This window comes from Pantherophis guttatus, chromosome 2 (genome assembly GCF_059756535.1).
Source record: "Pantherophis guttatus breed Tessera chromosome 2, ASM5975653v1, whole genome shotgun sequence".
NCBI lineage: Eukaryota > Metazoa > Chordata > Lepidosauria > Squamata > Colubridae > Pantherophis > Pantherophis guttatus.
Genome location: NC_142064.1, coordinates 260,676,596 through 260,697,732, shown reverse-complemented (window position 1 = coordinate 260,697,732; position 21,137 = coordinate 260,676,596). Strand labels below are relative to the sequence as shown.

General features: G+C 42.9%; 1 protein-coding gene across 1 annotated transcript in view; it reads left to right on the top strand.

Moving 5' to 3' along the window:
• Positions 1 to 5,236: 5,236 nt before the first annotated feature.
• LOC148115693 (E3 ubiquitin-protein ligase TRIM39-like) overlaps positions 5,237 to 21,137 on the top strand; it is a 40,133-nt gene continuing 24,232 nt past the window's right edge. The window contains exons 1-2 of the mRNA XM_087883952.1: positions 5,237 to 5,782; positions 12,943 to 13,038. Coding sequence (XP_087740078.1) covers positions 5,369 to 5,782; positions 12,943 to 13,038 — 510 coding nt within the window. The 5' untranslated portion in view covers positions 5,237 to 5,368. The remainder of the gene's footprint in view (positions 5,783 to 12,942; positions 13,039 to 21,137) is intronic.

Below are 21,137 nucleotides of genomic sequence, written 5' to 3'. Positions count from 1 at the left end.
TAGCCCACTGGAACACGTTACAAACAAGTTGTGAAAAAACAAAAAAAAAGTATAAAAAAAATGAATGAAAAAATGTTGTGGCAGTAAAAGTTGTCTGTAAAAAGAAAAATGGTGTATACCTCTTATACATCTTGATCTTTAAAATGGGCCAGCGATTGCTGAGAGCTCCAAGTTAGAATGAGAACACACAGAACACCCCCAGGGCAGAGGCACGTAGTAACAATCTAGTGTCTAAAGAGAGATCTATGGGTGGCAAAGAAATATTGCAATGTATGTGAAATTGGTGTATACAAAAAGTCTGATTGCAGTACAAATGTGAATGTGTGTGTGTGCGATGTCCTGAAGCTCATAAGGAGTGATAAAGTGAAGTGATCCTGAGACCTGTGAATGCCTGTGTGTTGAGGTTAGAGAGAAATGCAGAGGGTTGTTTTGTTGAAAGGATGCTGAGAGGTGAAAGGAGGTGAGAATTCTATGTAGTTTAAACATTTTTTCTCCCTGTATTTCCTTCCCCCCCCATCCCTTGGAGGAGAGAAGCAGGAAAAAGGGGGGCTGCGGGCTGGTTCTCTGCTGAAACAGCCTGAGAAAGGCGGGGTAAAGGGTGATATCTGATACCTACCTTTGCAGTTTCACTGTTTTTGGCTCGGAATGCAATTTTGACAAGGTGCTCTATCCTATCCGTTTGTTTATTTATTTGTTTGTTTGCTTGCTTGCTTGCTTGTTTGTTAGCAGCACAAGTTGCTGCCTTTTTAGGAATTGTTACAGAGATGAGTTAGAAATTACAATATGTAGTAAGAGAGAGTCAGTGGCATTTTTGTCTAAAATGTTAGATCCTGCCTGTTAAGGATTTCCAGTTTGTGTTCAAGCAGTGGCAGCTATGGCAGTGTTAATGAAGGAAAGCAGATAGTTGACTTTTGGAGGAGCCCTAGTGCCCCTCCTCAAGTGAGGGTAATCTTGATGAGAGTATGCTTGTTTTTGTTTGAATCCAGCTCAGTTTACAAGGGGATTTAGAAGGACGATCAGATATTGGTGATAGTGAGTCACTTGACTGATGGGTTGAGGCTTATCCAGCCATGAGAGCCACTCAGCAATAGTCACCAAAATTAACACATAATACCTTAATATGGGGTAGTAGAAGCTATAGACAGCAACCAAGAGACTCATTTTATTGCAAAAGTGCTTCAATTAATAATGGAGACAGTGGGAATGTCATATTCTGTGGAATGAAAAATCATCTCTGCTGTGAACCAAATCTTTACCCTTGTCTTGCCAAATGATGTTTGGATTACCACATTTGGACAGAATGGGGGAAATTCCACAATATGAAACTAAAGACATGTTTGTAAAGAACTGTATACGTGGCCTCTATTCTTCTTTATTTTACCTCAGAATCAAAGGACTCCTAGCTCAAACCCTACCTCTCGATTTTGTTGTTCATAAGTTCCAGCCTGGTGATTGGGTCCTGATAAAACCTGATGTGAGGACAAACTTAGCCAACCCTGGGACAGGTCCTACGAGGTCCTGCTGACTACTGAAACAGCAGTCCAACCTAAAGACAAAGGGTGGACCACTAGACCCGTGTAAAAGGACCAGTGGAAGAACTTAAAGAGTGGCAAGTGATTCCTGAAGAAGACCTGCTGAGAATAAACTTTTCCAAAAACTGGTGTGGTCATTGTGGTATGAATGGGTTTTGTTTGTGATTTTTCTTGTTGCAGGAGTAGCAACTTTTTGGACTTTCCAGCCTGAGTGGTGGCCTCTCTTATTCCATCTGAAGATCCCAGCAGCAGCTGCGCAACTTTACACTCTCCAGATTGTGTTGGTCCCGTGATTGTAACTGTATCACTGAATGTTATTGTTACTCTTGTTGTAATTGTGAACTTATACACACCTGTGGGGAATAATGGGACACTGTGCTTGTGTAAATGTGCAAAGGATTGCTCCCCATAGAAACTCTATTCCTATGTATATATCTATCCTACACTGGAGAATTGAGACATTGAATCAGGTCAATCTGACTTGAACACAGTAGTCCTAGGAGATAGTGATATCATGATCCCTGAAGATATAGAATGGCTCAATTCTATGTTTGATTTAATGCAATGGTTCAATATTTGGGTCTAATTTTCTTATGCATAGGACTAATATGAGGAGAATATAATGCAATGATCAGTGTGAAAAATCATTTTACACGTAAGGGTGTTTTCTTTGCTTATTGTTACTTTTCAGTCTGGAATTAACCTGACACAACCTAGTAACCCATTTGCAAATATAACTAGACTGAGTGGGTTATGGACGGATGTGGTAACTCTTAATTGGCATGCTCCAGATGGCTTATATTGGATAAATGGAAAATTTGCCTATGTGCAATTGCCTAGCCGATGGTATGAAGCATGTGTATTAGGAACTGTGAAATCTATTTTCTTTTATTTGCAAGCCTCGTCTTGAGTCTCTCTCTTTGGCATTCTGGTGACTCAAGTGTATTTTGGGACCTTACATTATATAGTTTTATAGCGGAAGGTTGCTTTGAAATGTTATATTAATATACATAAAAGATTTGATTTAAGAGATATATGTATGGGAGGGTAGAAAAAGGGTAGATTATGAGTAGAAATCGCTAAACTGGGAGATATAATAATATTATTATGCTAAATTAGGAGTTATTATATAATGTTATAGTAGAATGTCATTTTGAAATGTATAGTATAAGGGGGATATGATCATATTATTAGAAAGAAAGGGTCAGCATATGGGGATGGAGTAAGGGAATGGTAAAGTATTATATAATCTGTTATGAATTTGGGTTTTATTATGAAGAAGCCACAGGGGGAGGGGAGGGGGAGGGGGGGTTAGGGAGGAGGGGGGGAAAGGGGGAAAAATTGTATTTGAAAAACTTTTTCAATTAAAAAAAATGTAAAAAAAAAAAAAGAACCCTGTAATTCTGAGGTAGTGAAATGTCAAATTGAGAGTCACTGATCTAGCCCAACAGAACCTCAAAAGGGATGGGGATTGCGGCCAGGGTGTCCCAAGGCATGTCAACAAACTCAAGGTGTCAGCCAGCTCTGCCTTCCTCACAAATAAGGGGTGGGGCTTCCCTCCCTTAGGCCTTTGTTGACTCCCTCTAGGGTTGTTCCTGCTTTGCAGCATCTTCCCACTTCTGGGGGACCAGACCGCCTGCTGCTACCGACGACCTCCCATCGACCCGTGCGCTCCCACAGAGAGGGCCTCCTCGGGGTGCCATCAGCCAATCAATGCAGGCTGATGACCCCCAGGGGGAGGGCCTTCTCTGTGGGGGCGCCTACCCTCTGGAATCAGCTGCCCCCAGAGATAAGGAGAATCCAAGACCTCAGTGCCTTCCGTCGTGCCCTTAAAACCCATTTTTTCAAGCAAGCCGGGCTGGCTTAAGAAGAAATTTTTAAATGTTTTTAAATGTTTTAATTGGTAGTGAGTTTTAATTGGGCCAAATTTATATACCTTTGAATTGTTTTTAATATTTGTACTGCATGATTTTTTAATTCTGGCTGTACACCACCCTGAGTCCTCAGGGAGAAGGGCAGTATAGAAATTCAATAATAAATAAATAAATAAATAAATAAATATTTAAAAGAGATTTAGATGTGAATTCTATAAATTAGGTCTCTAAAGTTTCCAGGCCCTAAACCTGTTTAGTAGTAGTACTGTAGTTGCAATCATATTCGTGTCCTTCCTTCCTTCCTTCCTTCCTTCCTTCCTTCCTTCCTTCCTTCCTTCCTTCCTTCCTTCCTTCCTTCCATAGAAATGCCTTCACCTGTTGCCAAAATGATGCCACTGTGGGTGCCAATTAAAAGGACTCTGGGGAGGTCATCCGGAAATTATGCGCCACCACCAAAAAGGCAAGATAAAGGATCCACCCACCAGATTTCCTCCCCTCCTCCCTCCTAAATTGGCCTGAGACTACTACTAACTCTTTCTATCCATATTTTGCCTTAAGGCACCTCAAACTTGAAGATTTCTATTCAGCAAATGATCTTATTCCACATTTTATATATTCCATATTCTACATCTACAAGATAAGTCTTCTGCCTTATCTCCCTTGTACGGACTGCCCCAGGCTGCCTCTTCACCTTGACTTTTGCCCAGTTTTAGAGCTTTTCCTGGTCCATTTCCTGATTGGCTGGCTGGGAAGGGGGCATTCCAGGCAGTTCTTCCTCTGCTGGATATTTGTATTAAAAGTGACCAAAGAAAAGAGATTAATTTCTACCTGTCCTTCTCCTTTATCTCTGAGACATCCCATCATTTGCAGCATTAGATTTGGGCTTTTATCAAGGGCTTCTTACTGTCTCTTTCATTCCAGGTTTACTCCCTCTGGTCACATGTTTCCTTCTTCCTAGATTTTAAAAAGATTTCCCCTTTAACAAGCTGGTTGGATCAATAATATTTTTAAAAAGCTTTTTTTATTTTAAGTACATTAAAAGAAAACATAGACACACAACATTTATACAGATATCACTTTTTCCTTCAGCTACTTCGAAGTGGTCCTTTCCTTCTATATTCAGCTATTTACAGATATTTTAATATCTTATTCAACATTTATTTTCCATCTTTCTTTATTCCATCTACCCTGTGTCTTGATCTACAACATTTCTTTTGCCCCTCTTTCCTTTATTCCTCTTTCTCATTTATCCTATGCTTCTTTCTCATTTTTCCTATGCCTCTTTCTCATTTTTCCTATGCCCCTATAATAATTGATTGGGAATCCGTCCTATGGATGTTTCTTTCTCCCCAGGATTTTTCAAAATCTTTCCCTTTAGCAAGTGGGGGCGGCAGGGGGGGGGGCGGGGCGGGACGATGGCCCTTTTATAACTTGCAGACTTCAACTCCCAAAATCCCTGAGCCAGCTGGCTCACGAATAAGTCAATCAGTCAATCAATCAATCAGAATAGAGCTGGAAGGGTCCTTGGGGGTCTTCTAGTCTAGCTCCCTGCTCAAAGAGGAGACCCTGTATATACCATTTGAAATCCACAAGTCATAAAGGGGCCATGGTTCCCCACCTCTCCTTTAGCAGAATGTTTGGATCAATATTTGATCTAGGGAGGGGGGGCATTCCATGAATGTTGGTTTCTCCCTAGTTTTTTTTTTTTTAAAAATTCTCTTTAACAGGATGCTGGGCTAATAATAATTGATCGGGGGTCCGTCCCGCGACTGATTACTCCTCCCCAATTTGTTCCTTTTAACATACTGCAGTTCTTTAAGAAGCCAGCAAAGCTGACCGGAAGAGCAACAACAATTCATTTCGGTTTCCCGCCTGAGCGGAGCCCAAAGTCGGCCAGCTGATTCGCAGGGAAAGGCGCGAAACTTAACTTTCTCTTTCTTTGTCCCGGCGGAGGAGGCGGCGATGGCGGCCGAAGCACCCTTGCAGGGTTTGCTGGAAGAAGCCACCTGCTCCATCTGCCTGGACTTTTTCCAGGACCCCGTGCTCATCCCGGAGTGCGGCCACAACTTCTGCCGGGGCTGCCTGACCCGCAGTTGGGGAACGTCAGAATCGGAGGCTTCCTGCCCCCAATGCAGGCAGACCTTCGCGCCCCGCAGCCTCCTCCCCAACAGGCAGCTGGCGCGGGTGGCTGAAATGGCCAGGCGATGCGGAGGTCCTTGGGGGGAGGAAGGAGGGACCCTCTGCCCGAAGCACTGGGAGCCCCTCAAGCTCTTCTGTAAGGAGCACGAGACCCTCATCTGCGTGGTCTGCTACCTATCCAAAGAGCACAAGGGCCACTCGGTGATCCCTGCGGAGGAGGCTTTCCCGGAATCCCAGGTAGGAATCAGCCAGGAGGAATCGCTGGGGAGGGGATCCAGTGCCAGCCCTCGCAGTCTTTTTACTAGTTTACTTGCTTCCTCCTGCTTCATCCCACCCCTTATCTCCCTGCCTGCAATTTTTTTTCCCCAATTTTTTTTTATTTTTCAAAACACAAAACGTAAAATACATCTCTTTAGAGCAGCTACTTGTTCCGTCATATAATAAGTACAATTATTAAGATTCCCACAATCAATTTTGTTCCCATTGTTATCCAATTACATCTTCTTTTAAAGAAAAAGAAAAAAGAAAGAAAAAAAATCTTATTCTAAACATTTCTCATTCAATTATTTCGCCCAACATTCTAGACTATAAACACCATTCTAAACGTCTCATTTTAACAATATTTCAAATACATTTCTCAATTTAAGACCCATTACACCAAATCTATATTTCACCTCTTCTTGATCACAACTAATATCCAAATCTTATCAAAAATTTATTTCCCTTTTCTCTTAGTAGTTTATATAACTCCAATCTGATTATTTAACTGGTTCAGTTATATTATTATTCTCCTGTAAAGTTTCTTCCACTTTCTCCTAATTTTATTTTTTAGCTGGTTAACATCTTGATCTGCTGCTTTCCAGCAACGCTTACCTCCACTCCTAACCTTAAATTATTTTGGCTGGTTCACAGTATGATTTTAACTACACACCAACCTTATTTCCTTTACTCCTCCTATATTTATTTTATAACTGGTTTGCAACTTAAATAGTTGCTTTCCAGTAGTGCTTTCCTCCGCTCCCACCTTTATTTTTAACTGGTTCACAATTATATTTCAATTGATCCCCAGGTATAGTCTCCTACCTTTTTATTTTTAACTAGTTCACAGTTCATATAAACTGTTACCCAGCGTATGCTTTCCTCCACTCCTAACTCTGTTTATTGGCTGGTCCACAGCGTTGCTTTAACTGTTTTCCAGCTCATGCTTTCCTCCACTCCTAACTCTTATTTTAATTTTTAACTAATTCCAAGCTTTGTTTCAACTGTTTTCTAATATAATACCTTCCTCCACTCCTACCATATTTATTAACCTGGGGCAAAACTCTACTTTAGCTAATTTCCAAAATCATATTTCACATTACTCCTAGTTTCACATGTTTAATTGATTGATAACGTTTTGTTTTAATTATTATCTTGCTTGCATTTTCCTCCCTTCCAATTTCTCTTATTCAATCTGTTAGCTTCAAATTACTTCACAATATATTACCCATATTGTTTTTCCATTTATTCTCCTTCGCCTAAGGGAGGGAAGTCCCACCCCTTATTTGTGTAAAAAGGCATAGCTGGCTGACACCTTGACTTTGTTGACATTCCTTGGGACACCTTTTTTTTTTTTTTTAATTTGATTTATATGCCGCCCTTCTCCGGAGACTCAGGGTGGCTTACAATGCGCTAAGCAACAGCCTTCATCCTTTTGTATATTTATACAAAGTCAGCTTATTGCCCCCATAATCTGGGTCCTCATTTTACCTACCTTAGAAAGGATGGAAGGCTGAGTCAACCTTCAGCCTGGTGAGATTTGAACTTGCAGTAATTGCAGGCAGCAGATGTAAGTGGATGTTAATTAGTCTGCTGAGCCACCAGAGCTCAGCAGACGGCCAGAGCCCCTGGCCATAATCCCCATCCCATTTGAGGTTCTGTTGGGCTAGATCAGTGACTCTCAATTTGACATATCACTACCTTAGAATTACAGGATTCTATTGTTGTAAATCAGAGGTCCAGGCTTTTGCTCTGTTCCAAGATGTCTCCCACATGTCTCCCCGAGAGCTTTATTTTTATCCCACCCCTTATCTCCCTGCCTGCAATTTTTAAAAAACAGGTTGACATTCCTGTTGTCACTGATCAAAATTCAGATGCTTGTCAACTATCATATTCTGTTGTCCTGGGCTCTTGTGATCACTCTTTGCCATCTTCTGATAAACAAAGTCAATGGAGAAGCCAGATTCGCTTAACAGCTGTGTGACTAACCTGACAACTGTAGTGATTCACTTAACAACATTCAGAAGAAAGGTTGTAAAATGAGACAAAACTTCACGTCTTGCTTAGTAATATGTTCTGAGATCACCGACAGAACTGAGGCGAGGCGTCAGTAACAAGAACCCTGTATTTATTACTTGAAACATGCATCGCAACAACTCCCGCGCTTGACAGCTCCTTTTATACCCTAGCTGTCATCGCTTCAACCAATCAGCAATTAACACGGCAACCAGCCCGGCCACTAGAGGCCGCTATTAACAGAACCAATATGTAACACTCCTCCCCACCCAGCTTGCGCCTATTACCCGTCAGGCGCATGCGTAGTCGCTTAGATAGGTAGGCATCCGGCGGACCTGCCCTGACCGCCTAGGTTCCTCCCCTTCGGGCGGTTCTGGCGGCAGGTTTGAGCTGTCAGAGCGAGTCACCACAGCCTTCCTGTTTCGTGCGTCTCCGGTGTATACCTCCCCGTCTCGTCCCCCAGGAACAGGTAAGTCCTCAGACCCGGCATGGGCCGGAGAGGTTTCTCTGGCCACTAACTGTTGTCCTGCTTCATTGGCCCTCTGGTAGCTAGGGCCCTCACGACTGTCTTCCTTTCTGACCTGCCCGGGACTTAATCCCCGCCGGGATCGAAGCTGGTCCTTGTGGCGCTTCCAGATCTGGCCTTTGTCCACCTCAACTCGGTATGAGCATGGGCCCCCAATACCCACGACCCTTCCTGCCAGCCACAATGGAAGACCTGCATAATTGCGGGCGTAAACTGGGTCCCCGATGTTGTAGGGACGGTATCTGCTATGGGAGTCCAAAGGTTTACTAGGGCAGTATGATGGGTGAATGCGGTCAAGTGGCGTGCGCAATTTCCGGCCCATCAAGAGCTTGGCTGGGCTCTTATTGGTCAGCTGACAGGGCGTTGTGTGCTGGGCCATTAAATATTCCTCCACCCGGTCACGCCAACTCCCGTGATCCAATTTCTTTAACGCATCCTTTGCGGATCTAACGGCATGTTCAGCAAAACCATTGCTGGACGGAAGAAAAGGAGAAATTAAATAGTGGCAGATACCCTGATGAGCTTAGGAACGCCTCGAACTCTGCAAAAGTAAACTGGGCCCCATTATCGGAGACAACCATATCCGGCAATCCGTGGGTAACAAAGAGCTGGCGCAACGCCTTAACAACCGCCTCAGAAGTGGTGGAAAGCATGTGAACAACTTCCACCCACTTCGAGAAGGCGTCAGCCACAACCAGAAAAGACTGTCCTTTCATCGGTCCAGCCAGATCTATATGTAAACGCACCCAGGGCCCCCCAGGATCCTCCCACCCCCGAGGGTGGTCCCTTGCAGGCATAGGCATGGATTCCTGACACTTAGAACATGACGAAACCCAGTCAGTAATATCCCGATCAAGAAGGGGCCACCACAAATAAGCGCGACCCAGGGCTTTCATGCGGACCACCCCCGGGTGACCCTTATGCAGTTGCTGTAAAAGAGGTTCCCGCAAGGGAGGCAGTATGATGACACGGTGGCCCCACAATAAGCAACCGTCCTGGGTGGATAGTTCAAGACGACGGGAAGCGTAGGGCTGTAGATTAGGTGAAAACGGACCTGGAGGCCAACCCCTGGCCATCCAATTGAGGACCACAGCAAGGGTCTTGTCCCTAGTGGAGGAACGGGCAACGTCCAGAGCGGTGAGTGGTAACGGCGAATCCTCAATCAGCAACACCGGGGAGGCAGGAACAGGGTCCTCAAGCAGGGTAGTGACGGGGCATCGACTTAAAGCATCAGCATGTGTGAGGTTACGACCGGGGCGGTAGATCAACTTGTAGGAATAGGCGGCCAAAAAAACCAGAATAACGAGTCATGCGTGGGGATAAGATTTACGGTGCGATTCGGTCGCCCGCTAATATGCCCAAAAGGGGCTTGTGGTCGGTATACAAGTCAAACGAGCGGCCATAGAGGTAATGGTGGAAACTTTTCACGCCGGCCACGAGAGCGAGAGCCTCTTTATCCAATTGTGAGTAATTACGATCTGCAGGAGCCAAGGTTCTGGAAAAATAAGCGATAGGCAGTTCACGGCCAGATGACAACCTATGACTTAATACTGCACCAACCCCATAAGGGGAGGTATCGCAGGCTAAAACCAAGGGGAGGTTGTTGGAATACTGCGTGAGTAAGGCATTAGATGTGAGAAGGCGTTTCACAGAGAGGAACGCAGCATCCTCCCTCACACCCCATTTCCACGGGGCTCTGCAGTCCAAAAGACGGTGCAGTGGTTCTGCCACCGACACCTTATGGGGAAGGAAGACAGCGTAGAAATTTAAAAGACTGAGGAAGGATTGAAAATCGGCTTTGCAGGTTGGGGTAGGGGCGTCCAGAATTGCAGAGGTTTTAGCCGCCGTTGGGTGAATGCCAGTGCCATCGACTAAAAACCCAAGAAACTCTACCTGTGGTACTGCAATCTTACATTTGGTTTTGTTAACCTTAAGGCCTGCCCCCTTGAATTTTAGTAAAACTTGGCACAACCGGTCCATCAATTCCGACGTGCAAGTCGCTGTGACCAGGACGTCGTCGAAATATGGTATGACCCCGGGAATTCCCAGCAGCAATCGCTCCATCATGCTCTGGAAAATTCCCGGGGCAACACTTACACCAAATTGAAGGCGGCGACGTTGGAACGCCCCCTGTGGGTCACAATAGTCTGCGCCTCTGGTGTCTTGTCATCGACCCTCAGTTGCTGATATGCCTGGGCCAGGTCCAGCTTGGCAAAGACTGAACCCTGGCCCAGGGAGTGCAGGAGATGCTGCACTACAGGGACAGGATACGCATGACCCAGAAGTGCCTTGTTTAATGTCACCCGATAATCGGCGCATATTCGGACCGAGCAGTCTGCCTTGATTGGAGTTACGATCGGTGTTTCCCACTGGGCGAACTCCACCGGCTCTAACACCCCCCGCGATATAAGTTTATCCAATTCAGCGTCAACTCGCGATTGCAATGCAAAAGGGACTCTGTGGGGTTTTAGGCGTCGAGGGGGAATTTGAGGATCCAGGCTAAAGAAAACTGGGGGCCCCTTATAACATCCTAATTTGCCATCAAACACAGACAGAAATTCGTGCACCAGTCTGTCCAACTCGGTCGAGCGGATGGTATTCACCCTGTGAAGGGTGAGACCCAAAGCCTGGAACCAGTTTAATCCTAAAAGACTCGGGAGCAGGGCTTCTACTACAATCAGTGGCAGGCGGCCAGAATAGTTCTTAAATTGAACCCGGAAATGACCACTCCCCACAATGGTTATTGGGTTCCCTTGAAAATCCCGCAGCTGCACTTGGCATGGTGCTAGATGGCGTTTGGCAAGACAGGGCATTAACCGTTTCACGGTGCTCCAGGATACAATCGAACTTGCCGATCCGGTATCCACCTCCATACTGCATGGCCAGCCCTCTATATTAACTGACAGGGTAATTTTGTCCCAGGCCGTCACATCGTGGATGGGAGATACCATATACACACACCCCGGCTCGCGGCTCCGTTGCATTCGGCCACTCTGGTAATTCGGCCGCCTGACAGGACCCTGTCTATCACCTCTGGGGGGGGGGGTGACAGCCAGCTCCGCCGGGTTAGGTGACTGGCAAACCCTTGCGATGTGGCCCCGGTGCCCACAGCGGTGGCAAATTGCCTCCTTTAAACGGCAATCCGCTCTCAGGTGATTCCCCCCACAACTCTTACAGTCTCCCTGTGTTTGCCTGGCTGATCTCCCGGGGCGCTGCATCTCTTTGATACGATCGACAGTGTTCTCTCCACACGAGTCGTCATCGTCGCTCAATTCAACATTAGTTTGGTGTATAGATTCTCCCTTATGGTTACAGCCTGTTTGGCCCTTGGGCAAATCTGCGAGGGACAGCGCGGCCAATTCCGCAGCACACGCTTCGTCCAGAGCCTCCTGGAAGGAGAGCTCTGGCTTGGCAATGAGGCGTCTCTTCAGGTTTTCATCCCTCACGCCGCTGACCAGCCTGTCCAACAAATAGTCATTTAAGTCCACGAATTGGCAATGTCTGGCTGCTTTTCTCAATGTAGCAATATATTGGCTGATGGACTCCCCTTCAGCCTGATCGCGGTGATAGAAGTGCTGCCTGCGCGCTATGCGAGATGGCGCAGGAGCATAGTGCCTTTTTAATTTGAGCATGAAGTCTTCCTATGTCCCTGCATGAATGGACTGTGGGGCCATAAGGGTCATCGCAGTCTCGAACATTTCGGGGCCACAGAAACTTAAAAAATACGCCGTCTTCCGTTCGCTAGACAACTCTCGATAGTCGTTAGCTATAAAAAACAATCGAATCTGGCCACAAGTGCCTCCCAGGACTCCGTTGCTGGGTTGAACGGGGCGAAGTTCTGTGAGGAAGCCATTTCCCTCTCTCCCCCTCACTGTCAATCAGTGCTTCACTCGACAACGATCCAGCAACTCGTACTCTTACTGTTCCTGACAGATGACCACCATTGGACATCCCATCCTCGTCGCCACTAATATGTTCTGAGATCACCGACAGAACTGAGGCGAGGCGTCAGTAACAAGAACCCTGTATTTATTACTTGAAACATGCATCGCAACAACTCCCGCGCTTGACAGCTCCTTTTATACCCTGAGCTGTCATCGCTTCAACCAATCAGCAATTAACACGGCAACCAGCCCGACCACTAGAGGCCGCTATTAACAGAACCAATATGTAACACTTAGCAACAGAAATTGCCTGTAGGGAGAAATAGGCTCCCTTCACCAGCTCCCTTTCCACATTTGCTCTAGAGCAAAATTGTCATGGAGACCTCCAAAATCTTGAGTGCAGACCCCGAAAACACTCCTGCTGGTTCAGCCCAAACTTTCATTTCTCAGTGATGCTTCTGGGATGACTGCAACCAGGAGACTCAGGCAGCTCACTTTAATGCCCTTGCAGGGAGTCCTTGGCAATGAAAAAAGTGACAGAATGTTTTTTACCCTTGTGATCATTGCAGGCATTCCATGGTCACAGGATCAAAATTTGGATGTTTGCCAACTGTCATGTATTTATGATGATTGAATATATTGGGTTTTCTCATTGGGTCTTCCCTCCGATGTAATTCTTTACAGAAAAGAAACTCAAAACTTATATTTTTCAGATCAAGGTGGAGGATTGCCTGAAGGCTCAGAAGGAGCAGAAAGAAAAAATAGCTACATACAAAGGAGAGACAGAGCAAAGAGTGCAGGAGATGCTTGTAAGTATTGATCCAACGGTTAGGAGCTTCAGAGCTAATAAGGAGAAGCCCATCCACCATCTTTGATAATAGGCAGCCTGTTTGTAAGTACAAGTTCTGACTGAAATTAATTCAAAGTTAAAGACTGTGTAGGCCACAGAAGTTGTTCTTAACCTGGGGACTGAGATGTCACCATTGGCTGAATGAGTCTCAGTTGGGTTAAGTGCCCCTATCCCATGAACTGTGTTTTATGCAATGGGTTTGGCTTGCTTAATAAATTAATGCAAATCGTATTTCATCATTGAAAAAATTATGAACACAAACATTTTTCTGTCTACTTTTTTTTAAAAAAAGTTTTAAAATATTTTAAAACAAATTTCCCCCCCTCCTCCCCCACCCATTCCCTTCTCCCTCCTCCCCCCCTCCCCGACTTCCCAGAGCAAAATACAGGGTATTGCATTTAACAAACATAATCAAACATAAACAAACCAACTATAAGCTCTTAACTCCCTCTTACACTTTAACTCCCCCATACATACCAAAATATCAGAGTAGAAAAGTTCACCTAAATATTTCATTCATAAGCTATTTGCAACTTTTTAATCCCACATTTGTTTTGTATATAATCAATCCATCTTCTCCATTTCAATACGTATCTTTCATTCTACCGATCCTTCAAATATGCAGAGATTTTAGCCAGCTCCGCCAAATTAGCTACTTTTAATGTCCATTCTTCAATAGTAGGTAGTTCTTCCTTCTTCCAATACTGCGCCACCAAAAGTCTGGTTGCAGTTATTAAGTTCAAAATCAAATTAGTCTCTATAACTGTACAGTTATACCCAATAAAAACAACTGTGGAGTAAATTTTATCTTCTTTTTAAGAATATTTTGTATAATCCACCATATCTTAATCCAAAATGCCTTAACTTTTTTATATGTCCATCATATATGAAAATACGTTGCATCATCACATTTACATCTCCAACACGTAGATTGTAAACTTGGATACATACAAGCTAACTTTTTGGGATCTAAATGCCATCTGTAAAACATTTTATAAAAATTTTCTCTCAAGTTTTGGGCTTGGGTAAATTTTACATTTCTGATCCATATTTTTTCCCATACTTCCATCATTATTGGTTCCCCAAAGTTTTGTGCCCATTTTATCATACAACCCTTCACTAACTCAGTTTCTGGGTCTATTTCTATCAATACATTATACAACCTTTTAATATGCATTGGGCTTTGATCCCTAATTGTCTACTTTTTTGAAATCCCTGATTGCTAAGAAAATTTTCATGAGTGATCATTTAAACTGGAGCCTTTTATTTTTCTTTTTAGAAACTTTTTCCCCTTGCGTTTTTTAACGTCAAAAGGGTTTTTTTCTCCCTAGGAAATTCTCCCACCTCACTTTTGGATTCTTCAAGGAATCCATTTAATTCTCATGACAAAATTAAAATTATTAAATAAAATAATTAAAATAAAATAAAATTATGCCATTTGCTTTTTTCTCTTTCTTGTTCTAGGATCTCATTGAAAAAGAGAAAAAAAATGTGGTGGCTGAATTCAGAGAGCTACAACTCTGGTTAGAAGAAAAGGAGAAGCTTCTATTGACTCAAATGGAAGAAACGGAGAAGGATATTATGGCAAGAAAGGAGAAGGGTTTGGCCAAGCACATGGAGGAACTGGGCTCTCTTGACCATCTCATCCAGGAGATAGAAGAGAAGCTTCAGCAGCCAGCCAGCAAACTCTTACAGGTCAGGTTGGATCATAGAGATCATAGAATCCTAGGGCTGGAAGGGTCCTTGGAGGTCTTCTCTGCAGAAGGCAGAGTCCTTATTCCATCTGGAACAAATCTATTATTGGAAGCCTCCAGTGATGGATCACCCAGAACTCTGGGAGGGAAGCTGTTCCACTGATAAATACTTCTCACTGTCAGGAAATTATTCTGTATTTTAGGTTGGATCTCTTTGTGATGAGTTTTCACACTGTGCCTCTTGTCCTGCCTTCAGGTGCTACGGAGACTAAATCGATGCCCTTTTCTCTATGACAGCCTTCCAAGTATTGGAAGATGGCTGTAGGGTCTCCCCTAAGCCTTCTCTTTGTTAGGCTGAGTCCCCTTTGCCATTCATTGTACAGTTTGGCCTCCAGAGCCCTTATCACCTTTATTGCTCCTCTCTGTCTCAGCATTTTTTTGGTATCATGGTGTACCAATGATGAAATGGAATAGCCTGCTTTAGCCCCTCCACAGAATACTCTTTTTGACCCTTTCCTTCCCCCTCCCCAGAAATTTAATTGAAATTATAATAGTGAAAAGTACAAATGGAAATAAAGAAAATAGGGAAACGGAGAAGGATAAGAATGGGAAAGAAGTGTCAGATAAAGGGAAAACAAAACATTTTCAGCACAGTAAAATACAAAATAAAATTACAGCCTCAAGTTTTTATTTTTTATATTTTCTCATTATTAGCCATGTGTATAAAAACAGATTAGTCTAATAAGAAAAATGTAGTACAGAAAAAGCAGGCCATGCAAAAAGCAGGAATTCAAAGTACTGGTCACTGTCTCTATATTCTTCACAATTTGAGATTCCTATCCCCTATTGGAGGTTATGGTGGTGGGTGTTCTTTATAGGGTCTCCCCCTCCCCTTAATCTCCAGGCAAGGAGAAACCCAACACCGATGACTTTCTACAAAGTATTATAACCACCTGCATTTTCCAAAGTGCCTTCATTCTGGAAGCATAATTGCAATCCTTTCAATGCTTTGTCTCTCTCTTTTTTTTAGGACATTGGAAGCATCTTGAAGAAGTAAGTAAATCCACCCTTTTCTTTACAGTCTCACAGATCAGCAGCTTCTCCAAAAGTTTTCCTATTTTGGAAAGTTCTGTTTGTACTTAGCAGTATTTTAATGTAAAGATTGCGTACTGTATTTCAGGGCTTTTTAGAAATTTCCTCCGATAACTTCAACACAATATAATTAGCAATATTTGATATGATCAATTATTGTTGGTTGCATAGTCAGCCAGACATTTAGATTTAATTTGGCATTTCTTCCCTATTGAGTCCTCTCTAAGAAGAGACAGATGTTTGATGGTTTTAAAGGTATTGTAGGATGTAAACTGTTCCAAGTAATGCAACTATCATAAATACATGCCAGTTTCCAAGCACTAGAATAGTGATTACAGGGACATTGTGACAGACGTTATCTGCGATTTCATTGCATTACCTTTAAGTTTAAGGTTAAGTTTACTTTAGTGTTATTGCACCTCGTACATTGAAATTAAATGCCATCTTCAGTGTTCATCATACATAAGAAAACTATAAATAATAATAATAAAACAAAAACAAATCCTTCACATTCTACACAATTAAATTGAAAACCTGTGATACTGCATTAGTATTGCACTATACAGTAGAATTCAACATAGTTACCGCTCTGGGATAGAAGCTGTTTTTCAGCCTATTTGTCCTTGTTTTTATTTACCGTCTGCCAGATGGCAATACTTCAACAAAAGGGATGCCCAGGATGAGATGGATCTTTAGGAACGTTTTGAACTTTCTTAAGGCAGCGGGAGCTATAAAGCTCTTCCAAGGAGGGGAGGGGGCAACCAATGATCCTCTGGGCAATGATGTTAACCCTCTGGAGCGCTGTCCTATCTGCCACGGTGCAATTGGCAAACTATACACAGATGCAGTAAGTTAAGATACTCTCTATAGTGCAGCGGTAGAAAGTCACCTGCAGTTTTTCATTCGGTTGTTTTTTCCTGAGTAGTCTCAAGTAGTATAATCTCTGCTGGGCCCTTTTGACCAGTGCTGCAGTGTGAGCACCCCAGGTCAGATCCTCTTTTATGATAACACCCCAAAACCTAAAACTGGCCACTTGCTCCACCTGGTCTCCATTGATCAGCGAGGGCTGGATATCTGATCTATTCCTTCTGTAGTCCACTATAAACTCCTTGGTCTTATTGGTGGTAAGGACTAAATTATTGTCTCCACACAGTGAAAGCAACTGGTCCACCTCCTCTCAATAGGCAGACTCATCCCACCCCCTGGAGATGAGTCCTACCATTGTTCTATCATCTGCAAATTTAATAATAGTATTAGTGGCGTGAGTGAGAATGCAGTCATGTACGTAAAGAGTATAGAGTAAGGGACTCAACACACAACCCTGTGGTTTACCAGTGTTAAGAATAAGGGCCGAGGAGGTGTGATTACCTAATCTGACCCTCTTGAGAGCAGCCAAACAGGAAATCCATAATCCAAAGGTAGATTGAATGAGAAAGTCCAAGGTCCTTAAGTTTAGATAGACACTAGTCTATGTGGAAGAATTGTGTTAAATGCAGAACTAAAATCCATCAAGATCAGTTTGAATGTTATATCCATCATCTAATTACCTACGTCACCCATAGTAGTCATGTGTCATCAGTCATTTGGTAAGATACAATCCATTTATTTGGCCAAGAGATTCACAAGAATTTTCAAGAGTAGGGAGCCCAAAAACTGAAACTTATTGGCCTTTACTAGATCTCTCCTTTAACTTGACGAAGGTGGATGAGTGCAGTTCTGGATCAGGATCCACTGAGTCGCACATGGTGCCTATATTTGAATAGCTAGCCAGAGAAATGACTGAAGCCTGGGAAACAGGGCCCTTCTCAGTCAACAGGACTGCTTATTTCCCACCATCTTACCAGGTCCTTAGGATCCGAGGACAGGGCAACACAAGAAAATGACAATCAATGACTTAATAGCTGGCAATCAACACCCCATTTAACAATTAAAAGCCACACACAAAAGAGGGAGGGAGGGGGGAGAGAGAGGGAGGGAGGGAGGGAGGGAGGGGGAGAGAGGGAGGAGATTAGATCCTGTAGCTAGCCAATCCTCAAGCACCATCTGATGGTTTAGAAAGCTTCTATTGGCAGGTTGATAAAGGTTGCAGGAACTGGGCATGGCTAGTCTAGTGAAGAGAAGGACCAGGGGAGACATGATAGCAACAGTGTTCCAATATTTGAGGGTCTGTCACAGAGAGAAGGGGGTCAACCTGATTTCCAAAGCACCTGAAGGCCAGACAAGGAATAATGGATGGAAACTGATCAAGGAGGGATTCAACCTGGAAATAAGATAAATTTTCTGACTGAGGAGAATGAACCACTGGAAGAGCTTTGCCTTCAGACGTTGTGGGAGCTTCATCACTGGAAGCTTTCAAGAAGAGGCCGGACTGCCATCTGTCAGAAATGATGTTGGGTCTCCTGCTTTGGTGCTGGTGTATGTGTGTTGGACTAGATGACCTACAAGGTCCCTTCCAACTCTGTTGTTCTGCTATTTTGTCTTGCCAGGTACCAGGCAAAGGAAACATATGAAAATCCGGTGGATTTACTTCTAGGGCCAAAGTGGACAATCTGGGATTACAGTGATATGACTGAGCTTCTGAAAGGGGCCATGAAAAAACTGAGAGGTAAAAAACAGCCGCTGGGGTTTTACACTCAATGACATTTTGAGCATCCAAGAGAGATTCTGGGTCAATGTCACATGGATCAAAGAGGGATCAATTTCAGGATCAGTGTCTCAGTTACGATTGTAAGACGAGACTACCTGTATTCTTCGTAGCCCAAACCCAAATGCACTGATCACTGGGGAACCAGAATAAGTTTCCACTAAGTATAATGGAATATATGCAGGTAGTTCTTGACTTACGACCTCCGTTGAGCTGAAAATTTCTGTTGCTAAGCAAGGCAGTTGTTAAGTGATCTGTGCCCCATTTTACGAACGTTTTTGCCAGAGTTATTAAGAAAATCAGGACAGTTAAGTGAATCACGGTTGATAAATGAATCTGGCTTCCCCCATCGACTTTGCTTGTCAGAAGCTCCCCAGGAAGGCAGAAGAGGACAACCCCAGAACCATGGGATGCTGCAACAACCATCGTAAATACAAGGTGGTTCCCAGTGCCTGAATTTTGATCATGTGACTGGGGAGGCTGCATCAGTCATAAGTGTGAGAACCGGTCATAAAGCACTTTTGTCAGTGCTGCTATAATTTCACTAAAGAAATAGTTGTAAATTGAGGACTACCTGTATATGGAATATATAGTAGAATATATTCATACCTGATGGAATATATATAGCCACCAATGACATTCTGGCTTGTAGCTTTCCCTATTCCTTATTTCCTTTTTTTTTTTTTTTTTTTATTGAAAAGGTTTTCAAATACAAATTTTTCCCCCTTTTTCCCCCCCCTCCCCCCCTCCCTAACCCCCCCTCCCCACCCTTCCCCCCCTGTGACTTCTTCGTAACAAAAAAAAACCCTAATTCATAACAGATTACTTACTCCCTCCTCAAAATACTGACCTTTACTTACTAAAAGTATTATAAATCCCCCTTTATCCATACATTTCAGAAAAAAAGAAGAGAAAAAAAAACAAAACAAAAAAAAACAAACACATTATACTATAACTATTATAAAATAACTCTAATTTAGCATAATAGTGTTTTATATCTATGCATTATTGCAACAATTCAAAACCACCTTCCACTTTAAAACTATACAATAAGTCCTACTTTAATAACATTTCAAAGCGGGCTCCCCATAAAATCTAATTTAACATTTATTCCACTCTATCCATTCCTCCACTCCCCTAAATGTATCACTTAAAAATCCCTTTTCTTGAACTAATCAGTCTGTAGCTAGCTTATTCACCCACTGTCTTACAAATTTACCATACACAACAATTCTTGATATCTTTAATTCACTGCCCACACTACTTAAAAATATATATATATATATATTCCATTATATCTAAATAAAAAAAAGAAAAGACAATAACTTTAAATTTATAGTCCATATAATATCTTCTTGAAGTCTTTCCACTGGATTGTTAAAACCAACATCCATAATAGGGTGACATAGCTTGCGGATGCAACAGTTTATTCAAGATCTCCAATCATATCTGCCCCCATCAGTAGTAAACATCTTCTTATATATATAAAAGTAAAAACAACCACCCGAGTGACATTATAATTGTATTCCATATAATAATAATTGTGGGTTTCATCAGGATTATTAATTTCCATCATCGTATTGGGTAACAACCCGATCTTCTGCATGTCCCAATGTGATTCTCTTGCCTTATAATTCAAGATAATTATAATATATTTATCAACACAAAAAGAAGTTTCAAAATAGATAATTCAAAACCATCAATTTGAGGCTCTTTCCATGTCCCAAAATTACGGCGCTCGGGGGTCGCATAACCTATTCCTTATTTCCTGATCTGAGGCCAAGGAAAGCAAACCAGGGAATCTGAGGGAGGCCCTTCTGTTGCTCCAATTCCAGTGATGAGATGCTGAATTCCTCCCTTTTCTTCCCCAGATACTCTGGAAAGTGGACTTCAAGTACAGGAAGGTAAATATGAGTTATAGGAATTGGATTTCCTTGCTATTTTAAGCTCTGATGCCAGTAACGTGAAGAGAAACATAATAGATCAAAAAGAAAAATATAGGATTAATTACTATATAAGACTATGATTATCCAGTAAACTTTAATGATTATATGATTTATGAACTTTTACTTGCCATTTATGTTCAATATTTGCTAATGCAGCAGAGACAAATTCCCTGTGTGTCTGATCACACTTGGCCAAATAAAGCTTTTGTTCTGTTCTGCTCTACTCCTACTCCGCCCCGCTGTGTTATGTTCTGTACATAATCTGAAAATATTGAATTCCTACCAAACTAATAACTTCCTGTTGATTTTACTGCCTGATTATAAATTGGTGACCAGGTCTTCGTTAGCAGAGAAATTAGATCCTTTGGGTCAAAGCACATAGCAAAGTTGGAGCATCAGGCTGGTCTCCACCAAGTGGGCCATCAGACTGATGAAAGCAGAGGTTTCCTGTGCAAGATCCTCCCCTTTTGTACATGCCTGTGATATCCTGATGTTCCCAGAGAAAAGGAGGGATCTTCCTCACATTCCATCCTGTGTCCCAAGTTACCTCTGGGGTGTCCTTCTGATTCTTACCGGTTCAGAATTGAAACACGTCAGCCTCTTGCTCTGCCTGACCTTCTGGATTAATGCTCCAGACAGAGTCCCTGTTCAACCTGGGCCCTCCCAGCAACTCACTGAAGGC